At 48.3% G+C, this 23,327-nt stretch overlaps 1 protein-coding gene across 2 annotated transcripts in view; it reads right to left on the reverse strand.

Annotated features, from left to right (window-relative positions):
• The window catches only part of LOC147890581 (histone-binding protein MSI1-like), a 44,837-nt gene that overhangs the window by 17,447 nt on the left and 4,063 nt on the right, over nt 1-23,327 (reverse strand). For both annotated transcript variants that reach the window (XM_087390439.1, XM_087390440.1), the window contains exons 3-4: nt 8,152-8,304; nt 7,920-8,044 (exon numbers count right to left, since the gene is read on the reverse strand). In XM_087390439.1, the coding sequence (XP_087246565.1) occupies nt 7,920-8,044; nt 8,152-8,304 (278 nt within the window). The remainder of the gene's footprint in view (nt 1-7,919; nt 8,045-8,151; nt 8,305-23,327) is intronic.

The following is a 23,327-nucleotide window of genomic DNA, read 5'->3' on the forward strand; positions in this document are numbered from 1 at the left end:
TGGAGATGCAACTATTGCGGCATAAGCAAGACGGGGTCTGTCACACGGGTGAAAGACCATCTAGCAGGTGTTCCCTGCAAGGATGTAGGACCTTGTGAGTTCGTGCCTACTGCAGTGAAAGGTGGCCTAGCAGAATGGAAGCGTGCGCGTATGGCAGCCTTGGCTGCAAAAAGTGGAGGACAAGGGCTGCAAGATGAAGAAGAGGCTGCTGACACTGAGCCATTGGATGATGCCAGCACATTGGGTTCTACAAAGAGAAGTAGAGGGGCATCAACTACATCGAGCGCAGGTCCTAGTGCCACAAGAACACCCTTGCCACATGGATCAATTAGTGTGGATGCTAGTGCGGGGAAAAGAGGATCACTGCAAAGGTCTAGCATTCAAGCACGCTTGCAAAAGCAAGCAGTGAAGGAGGCCACTAGTGAGCTCACAAAGCTCTTCATACAATGTGCAATACCCTTTCATGTGGCGAAGACTATACGATGGAGGAAGGCCATGAGAGCCGTAAGCCGCATTGGGTATGAATGGGAAGGGCCTACATATGAGGCCTTGCGGACAAGAGAGCTAAGAAGAGAGAGGGAATGTGTGGAAGACCAAATGAAGCCCTTGAAAGAGACTTGGAAAAAATATGGATGCACACTCTTATGCGATGGATGGTCAGATGCACGCAAGAGGAATGTGTACAATATTTTAGTATCTTCTTGCAAGGGAACCATGTTCTTGAGAGCCATAGACGCTTCCACTGCAGGTACAGTGATTACAGGGCTGTATATTTGGGAGCATTTATGGGCAGCCATTATGGAGATAGGTGTTGAGTATGTGGTGCAGGTGGTGACAGATAATGGCAGCAATTGTGTGTCAATGGGTGCCATGTTAGAAGATGAGTTCCCTAAGATTGTGTGGACACCCTGTGCCTCACATTGCCTTGATCTTTTGATCGAGGACCTAGGGAAGATACCTTGGATTGATGCCATCTTCTCCACAGCCCGCAGTATCGTGAAGTTTGTCACGAAGAGACCCAAAGTCCTCTGCTAAGTTTAAACTTTTAAGTACTTCAAACTTCTAAATTTCAGATTCTTGTAATGCCAAACTTGTTAGTCATGACTCATGATACATGTTGATTTCAGATTATTGAAGCATCATTCAAGAATTTAGAATCATAGAGGCATGAATCATGAATGATGCATTGATGCTTGAAGGCTGAAGCCTGAAGCTTCAGCCTTCAAGTATAGATAATTGTAATTTGTATTATGTATGATTTGCACTCTATTGATAATTATATTATGTATAAAAAATAAATTTTTATACATAAATTGTATCATATTGCCGTTTCTTCCGTTTCCGTTTCAGCGGAGCCCGGAAACTCCGTTTCTTCCGTTTCTTCCGTTTCCGTTTCGGCTGGTAACTATGCTCCTATCTGCTGGCTATCTCTAGACTCGAGTCCGCGTGCTCCACCTCGAGCGTAAGTAGACTTTCCGTCTAGATCCCTTCCACCTTGCTGTCTTTGCACCAGCCTAGGTGGGCAGCACCCTCAGCTAAGTCTGCAGCTACTGTATGCCCTCTTCTCCTCCAGTGATGAGGCCCAAGACAACATCCCTGCTGCTCCTTTCTGATGGGGTTTTTCTGTTGCTCCAAGTGATGATGATCTCAGCAACCTTCTGCCCTAGAAGACAGTCTAGGTTCAGCCTCTCCCTGAGCTAAGTCTGCAGCACCTCAGCACAGTTCACCTCCTGGTCATAGGCCCAACTGCTGCTGCTCTGCTGCTCCTTCCTGCTCCCTGAAGTGCTGCTAGGCTGGATATTGAAATGAGGCCTGAGCCTCTCCTTTTATAGGCCCTAAGGCCTTGCTGAAAAAACCGACCAGTGTGCCCTGACTGGGCCGACTGGACAGACTAGGTTGGCTGGCCCAACCGACCTGGTTGGCTCAGCCCAACCAGCCCTATATAAGGGCCCTTTGCTGGCCCCTTCCAGTGCAGGGTCCAGGCCCATAGGTCCGGCCCTTTTCCAAGGCCTTCTGCAGGTCGCAATCCTGCCCACAAGGCACGCCTCTGCTCCTGCTATGTTGCGCCATGTGCCAGCTCTGCTTGCAGGTCGTGTCCCTGCCTGTAGACACCTGCCATGCTGCTGTATAGGGGCCGTACCTGTCCGTACAGGTCCTGCTGTCCTGACCTGCCTATACCGCGCCATCATCAGGGTCTGTTGCAGGCCCTTCACCTGCCCACTACCCTCGCCATGCTGACGCCATCTGTAGGTCGCATTCCTGTGAGGTGCTGCCCATGTGGCAGCCCCCTCTCTTTCTTCTCTCTTGGGCACATCCTGCCCTAGGTCTCCCTCCCCCATTGTCTCCTCATTTGGGGGCTTACAGATGGGGAGGTGACCTTTCCAACACACCCTCTCACCGACACATCCAGGCCCAATGCCAACACGTCGATGAAGATGCTCCAATAACTCCCTGGTCGTAGTCCTCTGGAACCTTTCGGTGTCGAAATCTTTTCTTGGCTTTTCATCCAGTGGCTCCTGCTCCACCAGGTCCGGTTTTGCTTCCGCACACCATCCTGGTACACAGGTCCATCTCTCGTAGCACCTCCTGGTACCACCTCCTTCAGTCACGTTCCCGCCTCTGAACTCGAGCAATCCAGCCGTCACGATCTTCCAGTCGTCCCCCTCATAATGAGTGAACAACCTGGAGTCTTCCAGGCACCATGCTCTGAGGGTCTGTTTCAACCCGTCCTTCCTTTGGCAAGGTCTGCAACAAAAGTACATCTCCAGATCACCTGGACTGCGAACTTTAAACGCACCTGACTGAACCTGAGTCACCCTCCTTCTCGCAAGGGCACAATCCTCCAGTCGTGGAAGTCGATTCCCAAGAGCTTCTGAATCGGGGTCGTCCTTTAGCAAGGTCCCTGCCTTCAGGCTCCCACACCTGTGAGCCTCCTACTTGTGCTCTGATACCATGTTAGAAATGACCCAACAAAGGGTACACGCAGCGGAAGACTTATAGTAATGCCCAGGAGCTCACACAGTGTGCAGTGTGGGTGTGGAATCACAAACTTCTTTACTTATGTGCATACAATAGGTGTGCAGACTCATCAATAGACAATGAACCAACCAGATAGAGAAACCACCAAAATATATATTTCCGTCCACAAGTATGGACACAATACAAAATAGACAGATCCAGAGTCCCACCAATGGTGTGGTCCTCTGATCTTACCACAAGATACTTCTTCTATCTGCTGGCTATCTCTAGACTCGAGTCCGCGTGCTCCACCTCGAGCGTAAGTAGACTTTCCATCTAGATCCCTTCCACCTTGCTGTCTTTGCACCAGCCTAGGTGGGCAGCACCCCCAGCTAAGTCTGCAGCTACTGTATGCCCTCTTCTCCTCCAGTGATGAGGCCCAAGACAAGATCCCTGCTGCTCCTTTCTGATGGGGTTTTTCTGCTGCTCCAAGTGATGATGATCTCAGCAACCTTCTGCCCTAGAAGACAGTCTAGGTTCAGCCTCTCCCTGAGCTAAGTCTGCAGCACCTCAGCACAGTTCACCTCCTGGTCATAGGCCCAACTGCTGCAGCACTGCTGCTCCTTCCTGCTCCCTGAAGTGCTGCTAGGCTAGATATTGAAATGAGGCCTGAGCCTCTCCTTTTATAGGCCCTAAGGCCTTGCTGAAAAAACCGACCAGTCTGCCCTGACTGGGCCGACTGGACAGACTAGGTTGGATGGCCCAACCGACCTGGTTGGCTCAGCCCAACCAGACCTATATAAGGGCCCTTTGCTGGCCCCTTCCAGTGCAGGGTCCAGGCCCATAGGTCCGGCCCTTTTCCAGGCCCTTCTGCAGGTCGCAATCCTGCCCACAAGGCACGCCTCTGCTCCTGCTATGTTGCGCCATGTGCCAGCTCTGCTTGCAGGTCGTGTCCCTGCCTGTAGACACCTGCCATGCTGCTGTATAGGGGCCGTACCTGTCCGTACAGGTCCTGCTGTCCTGACCTGCCTGTACCGCGCCATCATCAGGGTCTGTTGCAGGCCCTTCACCTGCCCACTACCCTCGCCATGCTGACGCCATCTGTAGGTCGCATTCCTGTGAGGTGCTGCCCATGTGGCAGCCCCCTCTCTTTCTTCTCTCTTGGGCACATCCTGCCCTAGGTCTCCCTCCCCCATGCTCTCCTCATTTGGGGGCTTATAGATGGGGAGGTGACCTTTCCAACATCACTGACTCTCTTTGGACTCTACATCGATGAGATCACATCTTTCATAGATCGCCTAGGGAGTGAGGGTTCATTACTGGGTGATCTCCTCATACAGATATTGTTATACGCTGATGATATAATCCTTATATCCTCTTTGGTGGAGGGGCTGCAGAGAGATCTGGAGGCATTAGAGGTGTTCTGCAGAGAGAGAGGCCTGACTATCAACCTTGGGAAAACTAAGGTTATGATCTTCAACACCTCACGAGCAGTGATTCGCCGACTTAGTTTCACCTATCGTGGCGAGCCAATGGAGATAGTGCAGTCGTACACATATTTGGGAGCAGTCTTCACAGGGCCCATCTTCACAATGACCCATGCAGCCCAAGCACGGCTCACACGAGGGCGTAGTGCTTTGGCTAGCCTAGAGCAACAGCGCTTCCAAGCGCACTTCCAGGATCCACCGACGAAGGGCTGGCTTTTTGACACACTGGTGCGACCGACTACCATGTATGCAGCACCCTTCTAGGGATGCAATCTTCCAATGATAGACTCGAGGAGCTTCGAGCGGCTACAGGCGACGATGGGATCCAGGATGATCCCGATGTAAGCCCTTAGTCCCACATGAGATAGTACAAGCAAAGTTCGCCATGACACCTCTCCAGGTTGATGCCATCTTTCAGACAGTGACTTTCATCCACAGAGTCTAGGACTTACCCCACTGGAGACTCCCGAGGTTGGCCCTAGAGTCATCCAGATGGACTAGCAGAGAGCAGGGCAGACACATGGTATGCACGCATATCTACATGGCTCTCCAGGCACAGTATCCAAATGGACAGGCTTCCCCCCTTTCAGTACAACATGGATGCGTCTCTTGAGTTGATCCCACGAGATGAGATTAACCGCATCATACAGTTAGACCTCTTCTAGCTTCATACATCCTGAACTTGGGGGGAGGACCAAGAGCTTCCCAGCAAGACACAGTTCTACCACCGCGACCACTTCTTGAGAGTATCAAAGGAGGGATTCATCATCAGACCCCAATATCTGGAGGACAGAGGAGTTTCCCATGCACTGAGGATTGCCATTGGTCAGATGCGGGTTTCGTCCCATCAGCTGAGGATCGAGGCTGGGAGAGCAGCAGGTATACCCAAAGAGCAGCGGGTCTACACGCTCTGTACGCTAGGAGAGGTTGAGACAGAGGCGCATTTTCTTTGTGTTTGCCCAGCCTACTACAAGATCCGGGGGCGCTACCACTGTCTCTACCTGGAGGGGAGTGGCTTCGGCCCTTAATCACAACTGATCCATTTCCATGACCAAGTCTGTATTGAGCTTTATCTAATGGAGATGCGTCGGCACAGGGAGACACTACTGCGATCGATCAGAGAGCAACAAGGGATGGCCAGACCACCACAGGACATAGAGGATGACCGGGCACAGCGATGCGTCACAAACTTCTATACATTTGAGCCAGCCCCAGGACACAATGCCATGGAGGAGGAGGAGCTAGCCGACATGAGAGCGGTCTGGATCAGCAACCGACACAGTACCACCGAGAGAGGGACACAGAGACCACATGCACGACAGAGCATCCTCAGAGTACACTCTATTGAGGTCCGACCTATCACAGCCTTCCTCAAGGGGGACCGACAGAGATGAGGGGTCACTCTGGACATAGCTCAGAGAGTTCAGAGAGCGCGGAGACCCGCCGCAACTCGAGACAGCTTGACAGACACAGATACGAGACATCCTCGCAGCCCACCAGAGAGCCATCACTATACTAGGCTTCGGTTTCTAATTCTATTTCAGAGTCCCAGCGCAAACACTGACTTGTTTTTCAGTTTGTACCTTTTTGGCTGAGTTTGGGTCATCTCCACTACAACTTGATGCAGCATTCCAGGTTATCACCTACCTATATCGGGTCAGGGGTACGAAGATTGCACTTCTGGATGCAACAGATTACTGTGGCTAGCATTGTCCTCCTCTATGGCACCTATCAACAGCAGGTGATCACAGATGCCGGTTTACATGCACAGAGAGATGGTTTGAGCGACTGGGACATACGACTTCCAGTATAGCATTGACGCGCCTTTTTCCCCTCTCTTGTCTCATGAGGTCAACCAGGTCATTCATGAGGATCTTTTGCAGCTTCACACATTCAAGACCTGGTTGGGACCGAGCGAGCTTCCAGTGAAGCTCAGCTTCTTCAGGGATCATTGTTTACATATCACACTGGAGGGTTTTATCAACCCACTAAGATATACGCAGATCCACCTACCTCACTCACTAAAGATCTCTATTGGGCAGTTTCGGGTCTCTTCACATAGACTTCGCATCGAGAGTGGCAAGGCTGAGGGTTTGCCCTACACATTATGTAACATCCAGGAGATTGAGTCAGAGGAGCATTTCATTTTCAAATGCCCAGTATACTATGAGATCCAAGGGCGCTTCTATTGCCACTTCAAAGACAGTTTTGGGATATTGTCCCACTTTCTCTCCTTTCCAGACCAGAGATGCTTGGCCGCCTTCATTCACGAGGCAGTCAAACACCGCGAGCATCTACTTCGATCACGGAGACAAGAGCAAACCTCCTTGATAGACTCTTCTCAGAGCTTGATAACTTAGTTCTTCCATCCAGACCATGCAGGCTCCCACGCCGCGAGGCCCCACCATGATCATGACACAGAGCCAGCGACAGCTCAAACAGAGGGTTGATGCACAGACTACGCTTGGGGATATTTCTTCTCTATTCGAGGTTGGGGCTCCACCGATAGGGGTCACTGTAGCCCTTGTCAAACGTAGAGCTACGTCCCGGAGACGACATATGACCGTGTCTGCGGGCAGCCGCCAGCACTCACTACCTCATCCCCCTCAACGCACTGATGATGAGGATGTTAATGTTGTGTAGGCGATCATCATTCTAACATGACTATGTAGCACTCAGCACTTATCATTCTGATGTTCGGGATTTTTCACAGTCTCATAGACCCATCGGTCTTTCGAAGACTTTAATAAACTTTCTTTCTACCCATGTACACAATTTCTCTTTACTTCAACTCAGCATTGTAAATGCCTTTCTATCTTCTTGCTCTAAGATTTCTTCACTCCGTTACTTGCCTTATGTTCTAGTTCTTCTTCAAAGTTCCCAAAGTTCTGTCCTACATAAATGTTTTGTATCTTGAATCCCCAGTAGTTTGCAATGCCCGTCCAGTTTGCTAACTCATGAAGTACAAACTCGTCCATGGTCGAGGTCATCCCCCTTCAACCGTGCACACATCCACATAATCCCATATGAGCACTCTCCATATAAAGGTCTCTATACCAAATTTCACGTTAGTCTCTAAAGATGAAGATCAAACTCAGTCATGATGAAGGCTAGCATTACAGAAAAATGTTAATCAAATGGCAATGTCAACAGCTGATGCAGTTTCACTTGCCTTGCCCTTGAAATCTTCTGGAAAAAATGCATACTTTGTCTTAGCCCAAAATAAACACATGATTGAAACTAGAAACACATTTTTACAAATGAAACCCCTTACTCTAAGATTTCAATATGATAGTGGGGGTGCAAAATAAATACTTGTCTTATCTCCTCTTAAATACAAACTAAGCATAACATCTAGACTAAAACATATTTCTACTATACTTGATGAAAATGAAAAGCACAACTTTGAGATTTCAATACAATAGATGTAATTGCAGATAGTTTTGAGTATAAAATTAGAGAGGAGCGATGTACGTGTGATTTACAAAGGAGTGTAATGATTTTGAAAGCTTGCGCAAATCATATAAAGATACAGTCCTGTCTGCAGATCCTGTTGCGAGCACCCACTCATTGAAGGGATTAAATGCTAGACAGTTCACCTGATAACAACAAGAGATGAAATTGAAAAAGCATTCAGAGAATACAGGATACAAATTGTATTAAATGCCCTTCTGTTAAGCATTCTGATACGAAACCTTGATTTTACCTCTGCATGATGAGCTTCAACAGCATGCAAGGGCTTTTCAGCATTTGATGTTCGAAGATCCCAAATAAATAGTTGACGATCATCTCCAACAGATCCAAACAGATACTCATGCCTCAAATGCCATGCTACATCTTCAACTACACCAGCATGGGCCTGGAATCATTGTGTATTCTATGCTGAGTGATTGACAGATAAATTAGGCACAGCAAACCAGAAAAGGTCTAAATGAGACAAGAAGCACTAATTATGATTGCTAAAATCACCAGGAGGAAAGGGTAACAATAAAGACAAGGCCCTACATCAGACCTTGCAAACTATATGGTAATATAAATGATATCAAGCCAAAAGACCCTTACATTAGTTCTGACTAAAACGTCTAGAAAGCACACTTCAAATTCCACTGGTGACACAAGCGCCACTTGTTAAAGCTCCAAATAGTGATGTCTGGACTTTGAAAATTTTTTGAAAAAATTACATCGTTTGGGACCAGGATGGTGGAACTCCAGATTGTTGTAGAACACAATTAAAAACCCAATATATCAACCACCTGCTTCCATCCTCAGGTTGTCTCCAGACTACATGAGGCTTTGTACAAACCCCCACCCGCTCCCTAAACTACACAACTTACAATTATGCAACACCACTTTACACGGCCCTCCTTGGCAACACTCCTTGCTTCCTTCAAGTGTAGCTTCTTGTTGTGCCGGACCTCGAATCAAAGATCATAGATTTTTCTTTGGAAAAAAAAAAAGATCATAGATTTAACCCTGAAGCAGAATCAAACGTGTATCTCCGTATTGTAGCCCCTCTCGCCTATATTAGGCCTTCAAAAGGAGTCTCCGTCCCTTGTTTAATCTCCCCTAATATAAAAAGGCTAGGAGCCCTTTTCTTTGTTGCCTTCTTTCATGAGTGATAACACTTAGCTATCCAAGAAGACACACTCCCACAAGGAAACATACTCGTGGTGCCCATAAATTGCCTTACCATCTTGCCTTCCTATATGTTCCCCTTTATTCAATCTCCCTATTCTTAATCATGGATCAAATCACTCAGCTTTCCTTGTCAAAGAGAATGCCTTGAAAAGTACGGAAGCTAACCAGGGGTTGAATAGGTGGATTTTCAAAGGATGTTTAAAGAGAATGCCTTTAAAAGTACAGAAGCTAACCAGGGGTTGAATAGATGGATTTTCAAAGGTGCTTGTCTGCTAAGGGGTCACTTCATCATTGCTTATGGGATTGCAGACATGCAAGAGTCATATGGATGGGGGCTGCCAGGATCTTCAGTACTTTTGCTCCTTCGTTTCAGTGGCTTGGCTCTCTTTGTCCAGTCCTCATATCTTCTGAGTGGCAGGATGCTTCTTGGGCCATCTCGATTCGACGACACCTGGTCGAGCCTTGCTCACTGGAGGATGTCCCTATCTCCTGCTACAGACCAGTACATGCTGATGTGGATACCGCTTGGGAGATTCTGGCTAGTATTACTGCTTGGCAGATTTGGAGGGCCAGATGCACAGAGGCCTTAGATGGATCACAGGTCCACCCTTCGCACACCCTGGCCAGTATATGGGCTGATACAGTTCACACACTTATGGCCAGTTGGACAAGCATGCAGGGATGCTCTCGGGCAGCCTCTGCCAAGAGGGATATATTTCTTAGGGGATGGAGGGGTTCCCCTTATTTTTCAGAGACTACAGCAGGATTGAGGTGGAATTTTCAGCCTCAACCTTGGTTTCTTTCCAGCTCATTCTAAGCTGTTTTTTTCTCCTCATTGTTGAAAAATATTAGGAAATGAATCACTCAAACCTCCAGCCAAGATCTCTCCCGCTCTTCTTGACACTCAACTCAGATAACTGATCACAGATGCAATAAACACTCACTCAGAAATAAGTTAAACAGAGAGAGAGAATATATTCATCCACCGGATGGTGGGCAGAAAACTGGCTCCAGGGGAGCAATACAAAACTCAGCCAAGTGCTGAGGAGAACTGATGGAACTCTCTCTGTCAGACTAGACCAGCTCTGAGTGCACAGCACAGCCTATGACTGAGGCTTTCTGTCCTGCACTGGATGCTGGATTGAAGGAAAGAGTGGGCCTTTTATAGGCACTGCCCAGGCCTTCTGGACTGGCTGACCAGCAGGGTCGGTCCCCTGACTGGTGGCCGACCAGAATGTTCTGGAAATCCGACCAGGGTCGGCCCTGGTCGGTGGCCCTGGTTGGGCCGACTGGCCCTGCCACAGGCCCCTATAAAAGGGTGCCCTGTGCAGCCAGTCCATGGGACTGTTGATGCTTCCAGGGAGGCACAGGGCCCCCCCTAATTCTCTGCTGTTTGCAGACAGCAACCAGCCCGTGTGCTGGTTGCCTATGATGTCTGCCTGGGTCTCTCTTTCCCATCCCTCCTACCTCTCACTGCCCCTTGTCCCCTCAAAAGGGGGGCTCACAGGTGGGCACAGTGAGTCTCTAACACCCCCCCTCAATGTCACAACTGTGGGCCAATCCCCATGCGTTTGATGAGGTGCTCCATCTGTTCTCGAGGGAGTGCCTTCGTGAAGAGGTTGGACAAGTTGTCGGCGGTCGGGCAGTAGATAAGCTCGATCACGTCGTCGATGATGAGCTCTCGAACAAAATGGTAATGAACTTCGATGTGCTTGGTCCGCGCATGGTACACTGGATTCTTGGCAATAGCTATGCAACTCTGATTGTCGCACATCAGCACTGTCGCATCCTCCTGACACACGTCCATGTCCTCCAGAATCCACCTCAACCACAGTGTCTCACAAGCTGCTGTACACGCGGCTTTGTACTCTGCCTCTGTAGATGAAAGGGCCACTGTGGGTTGCTTCTTACTTAGCCAAGAGATGGCACCAGATGCAAGTAAGAAACAATATCTTGTTGTCGATCTTCTAGTGTCAGCATCACCTGCCCAATCACTGTCACAGAACCCGCCTAGTTCGATACCTTTGGTGTAGGTGATCCCATAGGTGCAAGTACCCTTCAGATACCTCAGCACCCGTAAACCTGCATCCCAATGACTCTTCCTGGGAGAAGCAGAGAACTGGCATAATAGCCCAACTGCATAACAAATATCAGGTCGAGTATTGGTAAGGTAAAGCAAACTTCCTACCAATCGTCGATACAAGGGAGTATCAACCGGCTGAGATGTGTCGTGAACACTTAGCTTGAGCCTGACCTCCATGGGAGTTAATGCTGTTCTGCAATCCTCCATCTGAAATCTCTTCAAAATTTCTCTGCAATATTTCTCCTGTGAAATGAAGATCCTGTCTTTGGCCTGCTTGACTTCAATCCCAAGGAAGTAATGTAATAACCCAAGGTCAGTCATCTCAAACTCAGACATGAGTAGCTCCTTAACCTGTGAAATCTTCTTGACATGATCACCTGTCAAGATAAGATCATCAACATAGAGGATGAGTACCAGTCGCAATCCCTTCTCAATGAACAAGTAAAGGTTTGCCTCAGAAGGACTCCGACTAAGCCCTATCTTCTGAAAGAATATATCAATCCTTTGGTACCAAGCTCTGGGGGCCTATTTCAGCCCGTATAACGCCTTCTTCAACCTGCAGACCTTTAATGGGGACCCTGGATCTTGAAAGCCCGGTGGCTGCTCCACGTATACCTCCTCCTCCAGGGTTCCATTAAGGAATGCAGACTTCACATCCATTTGAAAAATAGGCCACTAGAATTGGGCAGCAAGAGCAATCACTGTCCGGATAGTAACCATGCGGGCAGTGGGAGCAAAAGTTTCATCAAAATCCATGCCTTCAGTCTGAGCAAAACCTTTCACCACTAACCTTGCTTTATACTTATCCAAGCTGCCGTCGGATTTGTATTTAAGTTTGTATACCCACTTAGTGCCGATGACTTTCCGTCGCAGGGGCCTGGCCACTAAGTCCCATGTATTGTTCTTCAGGATAGCATCCATCTCTGCCTTCATGGCAGCCTGCCATTCTGGATTGTCCTTCGCCTCCTCGAAGGTCCTTGGCTCATCAAGCTGAGCCACCAAAGCAAAATTCACGGATGGGGCCTTTTGAAGACGTTGAGACCGACGCAATCCGGAACTGCTACTCTCAGGTAATGCGGTGACCCGAGACTCTTCCAATGTCCGTAGGTACCATTGGGGCAATCTTTTCTGCTTCACTGTGGGAGGAGGAACGGGAACTTCTTCTAGAACATCCTGCTCTTCCTGAGTATCTTGTGGAACATCAGCTTCTGATTTTGCCACCTCTTGGATGGTCAACCTCGGACGGGGTGGGTTTGGGGGTTGAACAATCTCCTCCTCCTCAATCTGAGGCTCCTCCTGAGGTTCAGGTTCCTTTTCCGCAAAGACAACATCCCGACTAATAAGTATTTGCTTCTTTACTGGGTCGAAGAGGCAGTAGGCCTTCGATTCTTCACTATACCCAACAAAGATACATTGTCTGCTCCGGGAATCAAGCTTGGTCATGTCTTCCTTGTGCACATGCACCCATGCGTTAGAACCAAAAATGCGAAGATGAGTGATAGAGGGCTTCTTACCATAAAATGCCTCATATGGAGTCTTGTCCTTGATGGCCTTCGTCTTGGTCCGGTTGAGAATGTGTACGGCTGTATTGATAGCTTCACTCCAATAGGCTTTAGAAAGATTCCTCCCTCGGAGCATAGCAAGCCCTGTCTCTGTGGTGGTTCTATGCTTTCTCTCGGCTACCCCGTTTTGCTGAGAAGTATGTGCCGTGGTGAGTTGTCGCTTGATCCCATGCTTGCGACAAAATGTGTTGAGCTCACTTGAGGTGAATTCTCCCCCCCTATCTGTGCGGAATGTCTTAACATCCTCCCCTGTCTCCTTTTCAACTCTGTCCTTCCAGTCTTTGAATTTCTTGAAAGCCTGAGACTTTTTAGCCAAACAATATACCCAGGTCATTCTACTGAAATCATCCACAAAGAGAAGTGAGTACCTGGATCTTGCCCACGATGCTGTAGACATTGGACCACAAATGTCGGCGTAAACCAACTCAAGTGGTTTGCTGGCCCGAAACGAGGCCTCTTGTGGGAACTTATCCCTGTGCTGCTTGCCTTCTAGACAAGCCCTACAGACATCATCCTTGCCTATAATTGGTGGAAGTCCATCCACCATCTTCGACTTTGACATTTCAGCCAAGATTCCATAGCTAACATGACCGAAGCGCTCATGCCAAAGTTTGGACTTTCCGTTGTCTTCATGAACCAACATTGCATTGAGACGGTACAGTCCATTCTCTTCAACGCCTTGAGCCACCAGCTGCCCATTGCCTTTGGATGTTACGGTGACCTTGCCATCTTGAAAGAGAACTGCCATGTTGTTTTTGTCCATCTGACTTACAGATCTGACTTACAGACAGTAAATTCTTGCAAAGGTTGGGTACATAAAGTACTCCAGAGATATCCTTCTCCTCACCCGCCGTTGTAATGAAAGGAATGCTACTGATGCCCTTCACAGGACATGTCCGGCTATCCCCGACAGAAACTTTGGAATCCGGGTGTGTACTTTCCATGGTTTTGAACCAAGTCCTTCTGTTGGACATGTGCTTGAAAGCACCATTGTCAACATACCAACCCTCTTTACCTTCACTGACTGCATATGCTGAACAATGTTCACTAAGTAAAAATAACTGTCCAGTCGTCACATTGGCAGAATCATTCTTAGGCTCTTCTTTGTTCTTGGCTTCTCTCTTCCGCTTTTTATCCGCCTTCTTCTTTCGGCATTCTTTGGCGGAGTGGCCAAGCTTTTCATAGTAGAAGCACTTCATTTTCTTCTTGCGTTCAGCGTCCTCTGATTTCTTGGAATCCTTTGGCTTGCCTTTTCCAGGCTTGTCTTTGGCAACCAATGTCTTCTCGTCGGTTTGCGTAAAGAGTTTCTCTCGAGCCTCCTCCTGAAGCAGGAGTGGACCAAGCTCCTCAAAGGTGATTGGCTTAGTCCGTTGACCCGCAGTGACAGTAGTCACAAAACTTTTGAAACTCCGTGGCAATTTGTGGAGTGTGAGCAATGCCAATTGACTCGTGTCCACCTTCTGACCAACCGCTGCAAGCTGGTCCCGCACAACTTTCACCTTTGTCAGATGATCATGCACACTATCACCCTCATTCATATCAAGATTATAAAGCTGATGCTGAAGTGTAATGATACGAGCTGTATTATCGGTTTCATACAGCTCCTTTAGTATGGCCCACGCCTCTGAAGACGTCTCTGCCAACTGGATATTAGGAATCACAGCATCTGCTGTCGTGCCTATAAGCATTGCTAAGGCTTGAGCATCCCTCTCCTCCCATGCACAGAGTTCATCCACATCTGCTTCAACTAAAACTTCACCTCTTTTGTCCACAAGATCCTCTGGCTTCTCTTCGGTCCCATTCACAATCTTCCACAACCTCCGTGCCAACAGATGGCTTCGGATCTTGACTTTCCAGATTGGAAAGTTCGTTCCATCGAGCTTTCCAACTTCACCGAAATTGGGGATAAATGAAGAAGGAAGATGACTGGAGAAGGAGGAAGGACGAGCAATGGATGTAGAGGCTTCTGAACGCTGATCCATCTCGGTGAATAGCAAAACTGAATAACTGAAACAGAAATAAATGTACTAACCTTCTGTACTAGCCTGAGCTGAAAACAGAGTCGCCTTACTGCCAAGGGACTCCTTCCTTTAGAGAGTGCTTTGATGAGGAAGAGTCGAGAGCCTATGGCTCTGATACCATGTTGAAAAATAGAAGGAAATGAATCACTCAAACCTCCAGCCAAGATCTCTCCCGCTCTTCTTGACACTCAACTCAGATAACTGATCACAGATGCAATAAACACTCACTCAGAGATAAGTTAAACAGAGAGAGAGAATATATTCATCCACCGGCCTACCCACCCCCAACCTCTCCACCCTAGGTCATAGAATACATGTTATGACTCATATTCAATTTCTAAGGACCCAAAAACATTCACGCACTGATGCCTGTGAGCTGTCGGAGTGGTTAAAGCCTGGAGTGTCACTGACCCACCTGTCAACCCCCAAATGAGGAGAACAAGGGGTCAGGGCACTATAGAAGGTAGGAGTACCTGATTAGGACATGCTCGCATTGTCTGGAGCAGATTCAGAGAGCTGGCAGCACCTGGAACAGCTCCAGGTACAGCCACGATGACAAGTGGCAGGAACAGGGCATCCGTACAGCAGGGTATGGGATCTGTAACAGCCCTTGCACTCTGCCATATGTGGAAAGATGTCCACAACATCACTCTCAAGAGCCACGTATGACCTAACGTTTATTGATGATTTTAGTAGATATGCTTCGACCCATTGCATTGCCAACAAGTCTCAAGCCTTCATAAAGTTTAAGGAGTGGAAGGCAAAGGTGGAGTAGGATTCAGGAAAGAAGTGTTAGAAAAGACCCAACAGAGGGTACACGCAGCGGAAGACTTATAGTAATGCCCAGGAGCTCACACAGTGTGCGGTGTGGGTGTGGAATCACAAACTTCTTTACTTATGTGCATACAATAGGTGTGCAGACTCATCAATAGACAATGAACCAACCAGATAGAGAAACCACCAAAATATATATTTCCGTCCACAACTATGGACACAATACAAAAGAGACAGATCCAGAGTTCCACCAATGATGTGGTCCTCTGATCTTACCACAAGGTCCTTCTCCTATCTGCTGGCTATCTCTAGACTCGAGCCCGCGTGCTCCACCTCGAGCTGCTGTAGACTTTCCGTCCAGATCACAACACCTTGCTATCTTTGCACCAGCCTAGGTGGACAGCACTCTGAGCTAGGTCTGCAGCTCTGCAGCTCCCTTGTCACCCTCTGGATAGAGACCCACAAGTGGCTGATCTGCTGCTCCTTCTGCTCCCTGAACTGCTGCACCAAGTGATAATAAAATAAGGCTAAATGGCCTCTTTATATAGGCCCCAGGGCCTGCACCAAAAAACCGACTGGTCAGCCCTAATCTGGCCGACTCAGTCTGTCTGAAAACCGACCCCACAGCTCCCCATTTATGGGACTGTGGGCTGCCCTTTTGGGGCTCTCATTACAAGGGCCCTTGGCCCACAACACTAGGGCTTTGGTCCTCCTTTCAAGGCAAGTATGCAGCCTATAAAAGGCCTGCCTCCTGCCCACTGACAGCCACATTTCCTGCTGCAGATCTGGGCCTGCACACCCTGCCATATCTGCGCCTCTGCCAGGCCCTCTTCCCAGCCACGTGTTCTGCCCCATACACTGCTGATGTCATCGCGCCCTGCCAGGTCAGATCTAGGGTTTTCTGTCCCCGCCTTCTGCTCCTTCCACAGGTTCCTTCCTTTGCAACCTTCTTCTCTTGTGAGGTGCTGCCCATGTGGCAGCCCCCTCTCTCTTTCTTCTCTGGGCATCTTCTCTAGGTCTCCCTCCCCCATGCTCTCCTCATATGGGGGCTTACAGATGGGGAGGTGACCTTTCCAACACCCCCTCTCACCGACACATCTCAGCCCAATGCCAACACGTCGATGAAGATGCTCCAGTAACTCCCTGGTCGTAGTCCTCTGGAACCTTTCAGTGTCAAAATCTTTTCCTGGCTTTGCATCCAGTGGCTCCTGCTCCACCAGGTTTGGTTCCGCTTCCGCACACCATCCTGGTACACAGGTCCATCTCTGGTAGCACCTCCTGGTACCACCTCCTTCAGTCGCGTTCCCGCCTCTGAACTCGAGCAACCCAGCCGTCACGATCTTCCAGTCGTCCCCCTCATAATGAGTGAACAACCTGGAGTCTTCCAGGCACCATGCTCTGAGGGTCTGTTTCAACCCGTCCTTCCTTTGGCAAGGTCTGCAACCAATGAATATTTCCAAATAACCTGGACCATGAACTCTCGCTGAGTTCTCAAGCAAAAACTCTTCTGGCTTCAGTACTCTTTGTCCAACACCTTCTAGCAATCTGCGTCCAAGATTTGAAGAAGCACCAATACTTCCCCTTCTGCCTTCGAAGAAGGCCAATTCCTTCCAATCTCTTATCACCTGAGACAAATGAAGAGCAGAATCTCTCCACAGCATGCTATAAAGGCAATGCAGAATATCAAATACATACCAGACTGTTGTACTGCCTGAATGTTCGCTTTGAAAGCAAACCCTGTACCTCAATGAGGCACCCGCCAAGATCCTGTGTAATCCTGTACTGTCCCCTTTTGAAATCTAGCATCCATCTGACCATGAGACCCCAGGGCCTTCCATGGAATCCACCCTCGTGTCAGTGTCAACAGCCACACACCTGGAAGGTACCAAGCGCTCCATACTGTCCTTCACCTTCACAAAGGTATCTAACTCCTCGTCGGCCCACATCTCTATATCAGACATCCTCACTGTGATTTCTGGATCAACATATCTGACCTCGGTAACACTCGGTGATGTCACCACGAACAACTCTTCGATTACCACATTTGCTTTGGCCTTTCCCTCTGAATCTGAGTCAGACTCCTGTTTGTATTTCAGATCCGCCTTTTTCTTTCTGCAGTCCTTTGCAAAATGTCCGGGCGTATCACAATAGAAACACTTCTTCTTATGCTTCCTCTTCGAAGTCCCCTCGTCGTCAGAGTCGTCTTTATTGGACTTGCCACCGTTAGGCTTGCCCTTTCCTTTGCCAGCAAAATCCTTTGCCAGCATCGCCTTGTCGTCTTTGTCCTCGTTGTAGAGCTTCTCCCGAGCTTCCTCCTGTAGAAGTACTGGACACAACTCCTCAAACGTCAGAGGTTTGGTCCTCTGTCCTGCTGTCACAGCCGTAACAAAGCTCTTGAAACTCCGAGGCAGTCTTCTCAGTACCATCAAGGCCAGATGGCATGAGTCTGTCTTCTAACCAATTGCTGCCAGCTGATCCCGCACCACCTTGACCTTCGTCAAATGGCTATGTATCGTATCGCCTTCTTCCATATCAAGATTGTAGAGTTGATGCTGAAGAAGCACAATCCGGGAGGTATTGTCTGTCTCGTACAGATCCTTCAGGGTGGCCCACGCCTCTACTGACGTCTCGGCCAGCTGGATATGCGGAAGAACGGAGTCCACCGTAGTCCCTATGATTATTGCCAGGGCATGGGCATCTCTTTCTTCCCAAGCTTCAAGCTCCTCTCTGTCTACTGCCATGAGTACCTCCCCTTTACTGTCCACCATGTCCTCCGGCTTCGACTCCTCTCCCGTGGTCAGCTTCCACAACTTCCGAGCCACTAAATGACTCCGGATCTTCACTTTCCAGATCGGGTAATTAGTCCCGTCCAGGTTCCCAGACTCTCCAAAGTTAGGGATAGTGAAAGAGAGAAAACTGGAGGAGGAGGAAGGGAAAGCAGGGGCTGAAGAGGCTGTAGAGGTCGACATCTCTGCTGTTTATACCACACAGCAAAGTCAACCAAACTCAATTTCAGTAAACCAAAACTCTGAACGCACCTGACTGAACCTGAGTCACCCTCCTTCTCGCAAGGGCACAATCCTCCAGTCGTGGAAGTCGATTCCCTAGAGCTTCTGAATCAGGGTCGTCCTTCAGCAAGGTCCCTGCCTTCAGGCTCCCACACCTGTGAGCCTCCTACTTGGGCTCTGATACCATGTTAGAAAAGACCCAACAGAGGGTACATGCAGCGGAAGACTTATAGTAATGCCCAGGAGCTCACACAGTGTGCGGTGTGGGTGTGGAATCACAAACTTCTTTACTTATGTGCATACAATAGGTGTGCAGACTCATCAATAGACAATGAACCAACCAGATAGAGAAACCACCAAAATATATATTTCCGTCCACAACTATGGACACAATACAAAAGAGACAGATCCAGAGTTCCACCAATGATGTGGTCCTCTGATCTTACCACAAGGTCCTTCTCCTATCTGCTGGCTATCTCTAGACTCGAGTCCGCGTGCTCCACCTCGAGCTTCTGTAGACTTTCCGTCCAGATCACAACACCTTGCTGTCTTTGCACCAGCCTAGGTGGACAGCACTCTGAGCTAGGTCTGCAGCTCCCTTGTCACCCTCTGGATAGAGACCCACAAGTGGCTGATCTGCTGCTCCTTCTGCTCCCTGAACTGCTGCACCAAGTGATACTGAAATGAGGCTAAATGGCCTCTTTATATAGGCCCCAAGGCCTGCACCAAAAAACTGACTGGTCAGCCCTAATCTGGCCGACTCAGTCTGTCTGAAAACCGACCCCACAGCTCCCCATTTATGGGACTGTGGGCTGCCCTTTTGGGGCTCTCATTACAAGGGCTCTTGGCCCACAACACTAGGGCTTTGGCCCTCCTTTCAAGGCAAGTATCCAGCCTATAAAAGGCCTGCCTCCTGCCCACTTACAGCCACATTTCCTGCTGCAGATCTGGGCCTGCACACCCTGCCATATCTGCGCCTCTGCCAGGCCCTCTTCCCAGCCACGTGTTCTGCCCCGTACACTGCTGATGTCATCGCGCCCTACTAGGTCAGATCTAGGGCTTGCTGTCCCCGCCTTCTGCTCCTTCCACATGTTCCTTCCTTTGCAGCCTTCTTCTCTTGTGAGGTGCTGCCCATGTGGCAGCCCCCTCTCTCTTTCTTCTCTGGGCATCTTCTCTAGGTCTCCCTCCCCCATGCTCTCCTCATATGGGGGCTTACAGATGGGGAGGTGACCTTTCCAACAAGAAGTGGCAGACTTTCAAAATCGACCAAGGGGAGAGTTATAACTGACAACAGCACACATATCCCAACGGAACAAGGTGGCTAAAAGAAAGAACAGAACAATCACAGAAATGGGTTTATGTATGCTGAGGGGGAGGAAGCTTCCTAGATCCTTTTGGGGTGAGGCAATCAACACTGCTGTCCACATTGTAAACAGCACGAAGACCAAAGCAATCAAAACGGCTGTCCACATTCTAAACAGCACGAAGACCAAAGCATGGAAGGCGACATTCCTTACGAGGCGTATTTCGGTAAGAAGCCTGTAATTTCACATCTAAGGACTTTTTGTTCTGATGCATATGTGCATGTAAACAAAGAAAAGAGGACAAAGTTAGATCCTAGGAGCAAGAAATGCATCTTCATAGGATACAGTAAAAAGTCAGACTTTATGACCCAGATACAAAGAAAAGGAGATGGAGTCAGCCACAAGCAGCAGCATCAAGAGCTCCAATGGTTCCTAAGAGATCGAGCGTCCAATCACGCAAGAGAAAGAGACCACGGATCTAAACACTAAAGACTCAGAGTCAGAGACCGAGGCGGCTCCGCCAACAAGCAGTACCCCATAAAGAAAAGAACTTATCGAAGTGGTACTTGAAGACACTAGAAGATCCACGAGTGACAAATATAACAGAGAGCAGTTCGAGGGTGAAGAGATCTCAAAGAAAGGCTCCTACCATGAACTACGCACTTACGATTCAGATTCAGAAGGCTGTGGAGCCAACAGCCTTTAAAGAAGCAAAGGGAGTATCAGAGTGGTAGGCTGCTATGAAAGCAAAGATGGACACCATTTTGAAGAATTACACTAGGGACCTAGTTGAGAGACCTCGGAAGAGGACGATCATCGGAACCAAGTGGGTGTACCATGCCAAGTAAAAGTCCAATGATATTTGGACAAAGACAAGGCGAGATTAGTGGTAAAAGGCTATGCACAGGCGAAGGATTGGACTATGGAGAGGCATTTGTTCATACGGGCAGTATGACTTCTATTCGCATCGTGATAAGCTTGGCAGCCCACCATCAGGGGCCCATATTTCAAAAGAATGTGAAGTCAGCCTTCTTAAATGGAGAGCTTCAAGAAGAAGTATATGTTGAGCAACCAGAAGGGTTTCGACATCCAAGAGAAGGCAATAAGGTGTGCAAACTTCGCATGGCTTTCTACCGGCTGAAACAGGCCCCAAGGGCATGGTACCAGAGTTTTGATGATAATCCATCAGACCCTAACCTCTATCTTTTCAGCAAAGGAGGTAAAACCATGATAATCTTGTAGGTAGATGATTTGATTATCACAAGTGATCATTGGGAGCAAGAACTAGGAGGTCAAGGGAGTCTTCATGAAAGAGTTTTCAAATGACAGATTTGGGATTGCTCCATTATTTCCTTGGGATTGAAATATGGCAAAAAGATGACAGCATATTTATTTGTCAAGAAAAGTCCTGCACGTGAGGTGTTGAAAAGGTTTCACATGCAGGATAGCAAGGCAACACCAACCCCAATGGAGGTGACTGAAGCTGAGCAATGAGAGCACGTCTCAGCTTGTTGATGCAGCCATCTACCGGAGAATGGTCAGTAGTTTCTTGTACTTAACTAACACCAGACCTGACATAGCTTTTGCAGTTGGTGTTCTTTGTCAGTTCTCACCCAAACCGAGGGAGGATCATATGAAAGCAGGTTTCAGGGTTGTAAGGTACGTGAAGGGAACACTGAGCTACGGGATTAATTATCACTCAAATATTGAGCTCGGAGGATTTTGTGATTCGGATTGGGCTGGAGATTGGGACACACAGTGCTCGTGTTAGCAGGTGGGGCCATATCATGCTAAGTAAGGCGCAATGCATTGTCTTCTACAGAGGCAGAATACAGGCAGCTTGTCAAGCAGCATGCGAGTCTCTTTGGCTCAGATGTATACTGGAGGACATGGGAGTTTTCAGGAGGAGGCTGTAATTATGTGCGACAACATGAGTTGCATCGAAATTGCAAAGAATCCCGTTTTCCATGCTCATATGAAGCACATCGAGGTCCAATATCCAATTCATTCGGGAGTTGATCCAGAACAAGATCATGGAGCTGCTACACAGCCCAAATGGAGGAGGACATCTCTGATAATTTCACCAAGGCTCTTCCCAGAGATAAGTTGGAACATCTTAACAAACGAATGGGTATTGGCGCACAGTTGTCTCATTGAGAGGGAGTGTCAGAGTGTCATTAACACATCTGTGAGCCAACAAATGAGGAGGACAAGGGGTCAAGGCACCATAGAAGGTAGGAGTACCTGGTTAGGACAACAAGTTGCCATGGTATAGAGCAGATTCCGAGAACTGGCAACACCTTGAACAGCTCCTGGCACAGCCGCTATGTAACATGGCAGATTTTGGATGGAGCAGGGCATCCATACAGCAGGATACGGGGTCTGTAACAGCCTCGCTGTCTGCGTGGCAATTTGTGTGCCAAGTGCCAAGGATCAGCAGATGGAGCAGGAAAAGATAGTGCGGGGAGCGCACAAATAGCCTGGGGAACAGGTGCCAACATCTGCAACAGACTAGGGAAGACCCAGTTGGAAAACATAGCAGGTTTGGTCAGGCCAGATCTGCAGGATCTGGTCAGTTATTTTATAGACCCAGTCAGCTGACTGGGATCTGTTCTCAGCCTGTAAAAGGGGCTGGCATTTTGGCTACTTCACTCTGCAAACTACAGCCTTTGAAGGCCCCATGAACAGGGTAGTGTGGCAGATATTTTCCTTCCGTAGTTCTCAGACTGAGCAACTATATATACCTAGATGAATCAAGGAGCATACTCATCCTCTAAAAACACAACATAGTGCAGTTTCAATCTCACGATAGTCACTCATAAGATTGAAAACCATAAACTCCATCATGCATAGCAGGGACTAGCTACTTGACATCCCCAATGACGTCATCAGCGCCCAACAGTGGGGGTAGACCTTAGTATAAAAATTTGTATCCAGCATCTTGGCTGGTTGTTCCTGCTCTTCCCAAGCAAAAAAAATTCCACCCTAGGTGGATGAATAAACTGAGTTCTATTCCTTTTCTAGTTGTATTCTCTGAGTGATATCAGTGATTCTTTGCTGTTGCATCTGAGGGAGATTCTTAGAGGTCTGAGTTTATTCCACACTGCTAGGGTTGCTGTCCATACAGTCCCCTAATTCTACAGTCCTAAACTAGTCCGCAATGTGTGTTTGCATCATAACCCCAGCATATCAAAAGTCCATATTTCCAACAAATGCAAACATTTGCCCTATCAAACACACTGGTATGTTTAGAACTAAACTAGCCTGCATTCCCTTTATCCAACTAAAAACTGTTTGTAAAGGTAATTACCTTTCCCTAACAAAAAGTTACAAGCAAAAGACCTAGACAAGGCAGATCTGAGAAGAGAGGGATGGGGATAGGCATGACTGATGCGAAATCCAAAAATATTTATAGATCAAAGAGACGATGAAATCTGGGCAAGGGCAACGACTCCCCATGGAGGATTACTACGAATTGCATAGGACGGATCC

Source organism: Dipteris shenzhenensis, chromosome 19 (assembly GCF_047967505.1).
Source record: "Dipteris shenzhenensis isolate YYH24624 ecotype China chromosome 19, Dip_SZ_1.0, whole genome shotgun sequence".
In the NCBI taxonomy this organism is placed as follows: Eukaryota; Viridiplantae; Streptophyta; class Polypodiopsida; order Gleicheniales; family Dipteridaceae; genus Dipteris; species Dipteris shenzhenensis.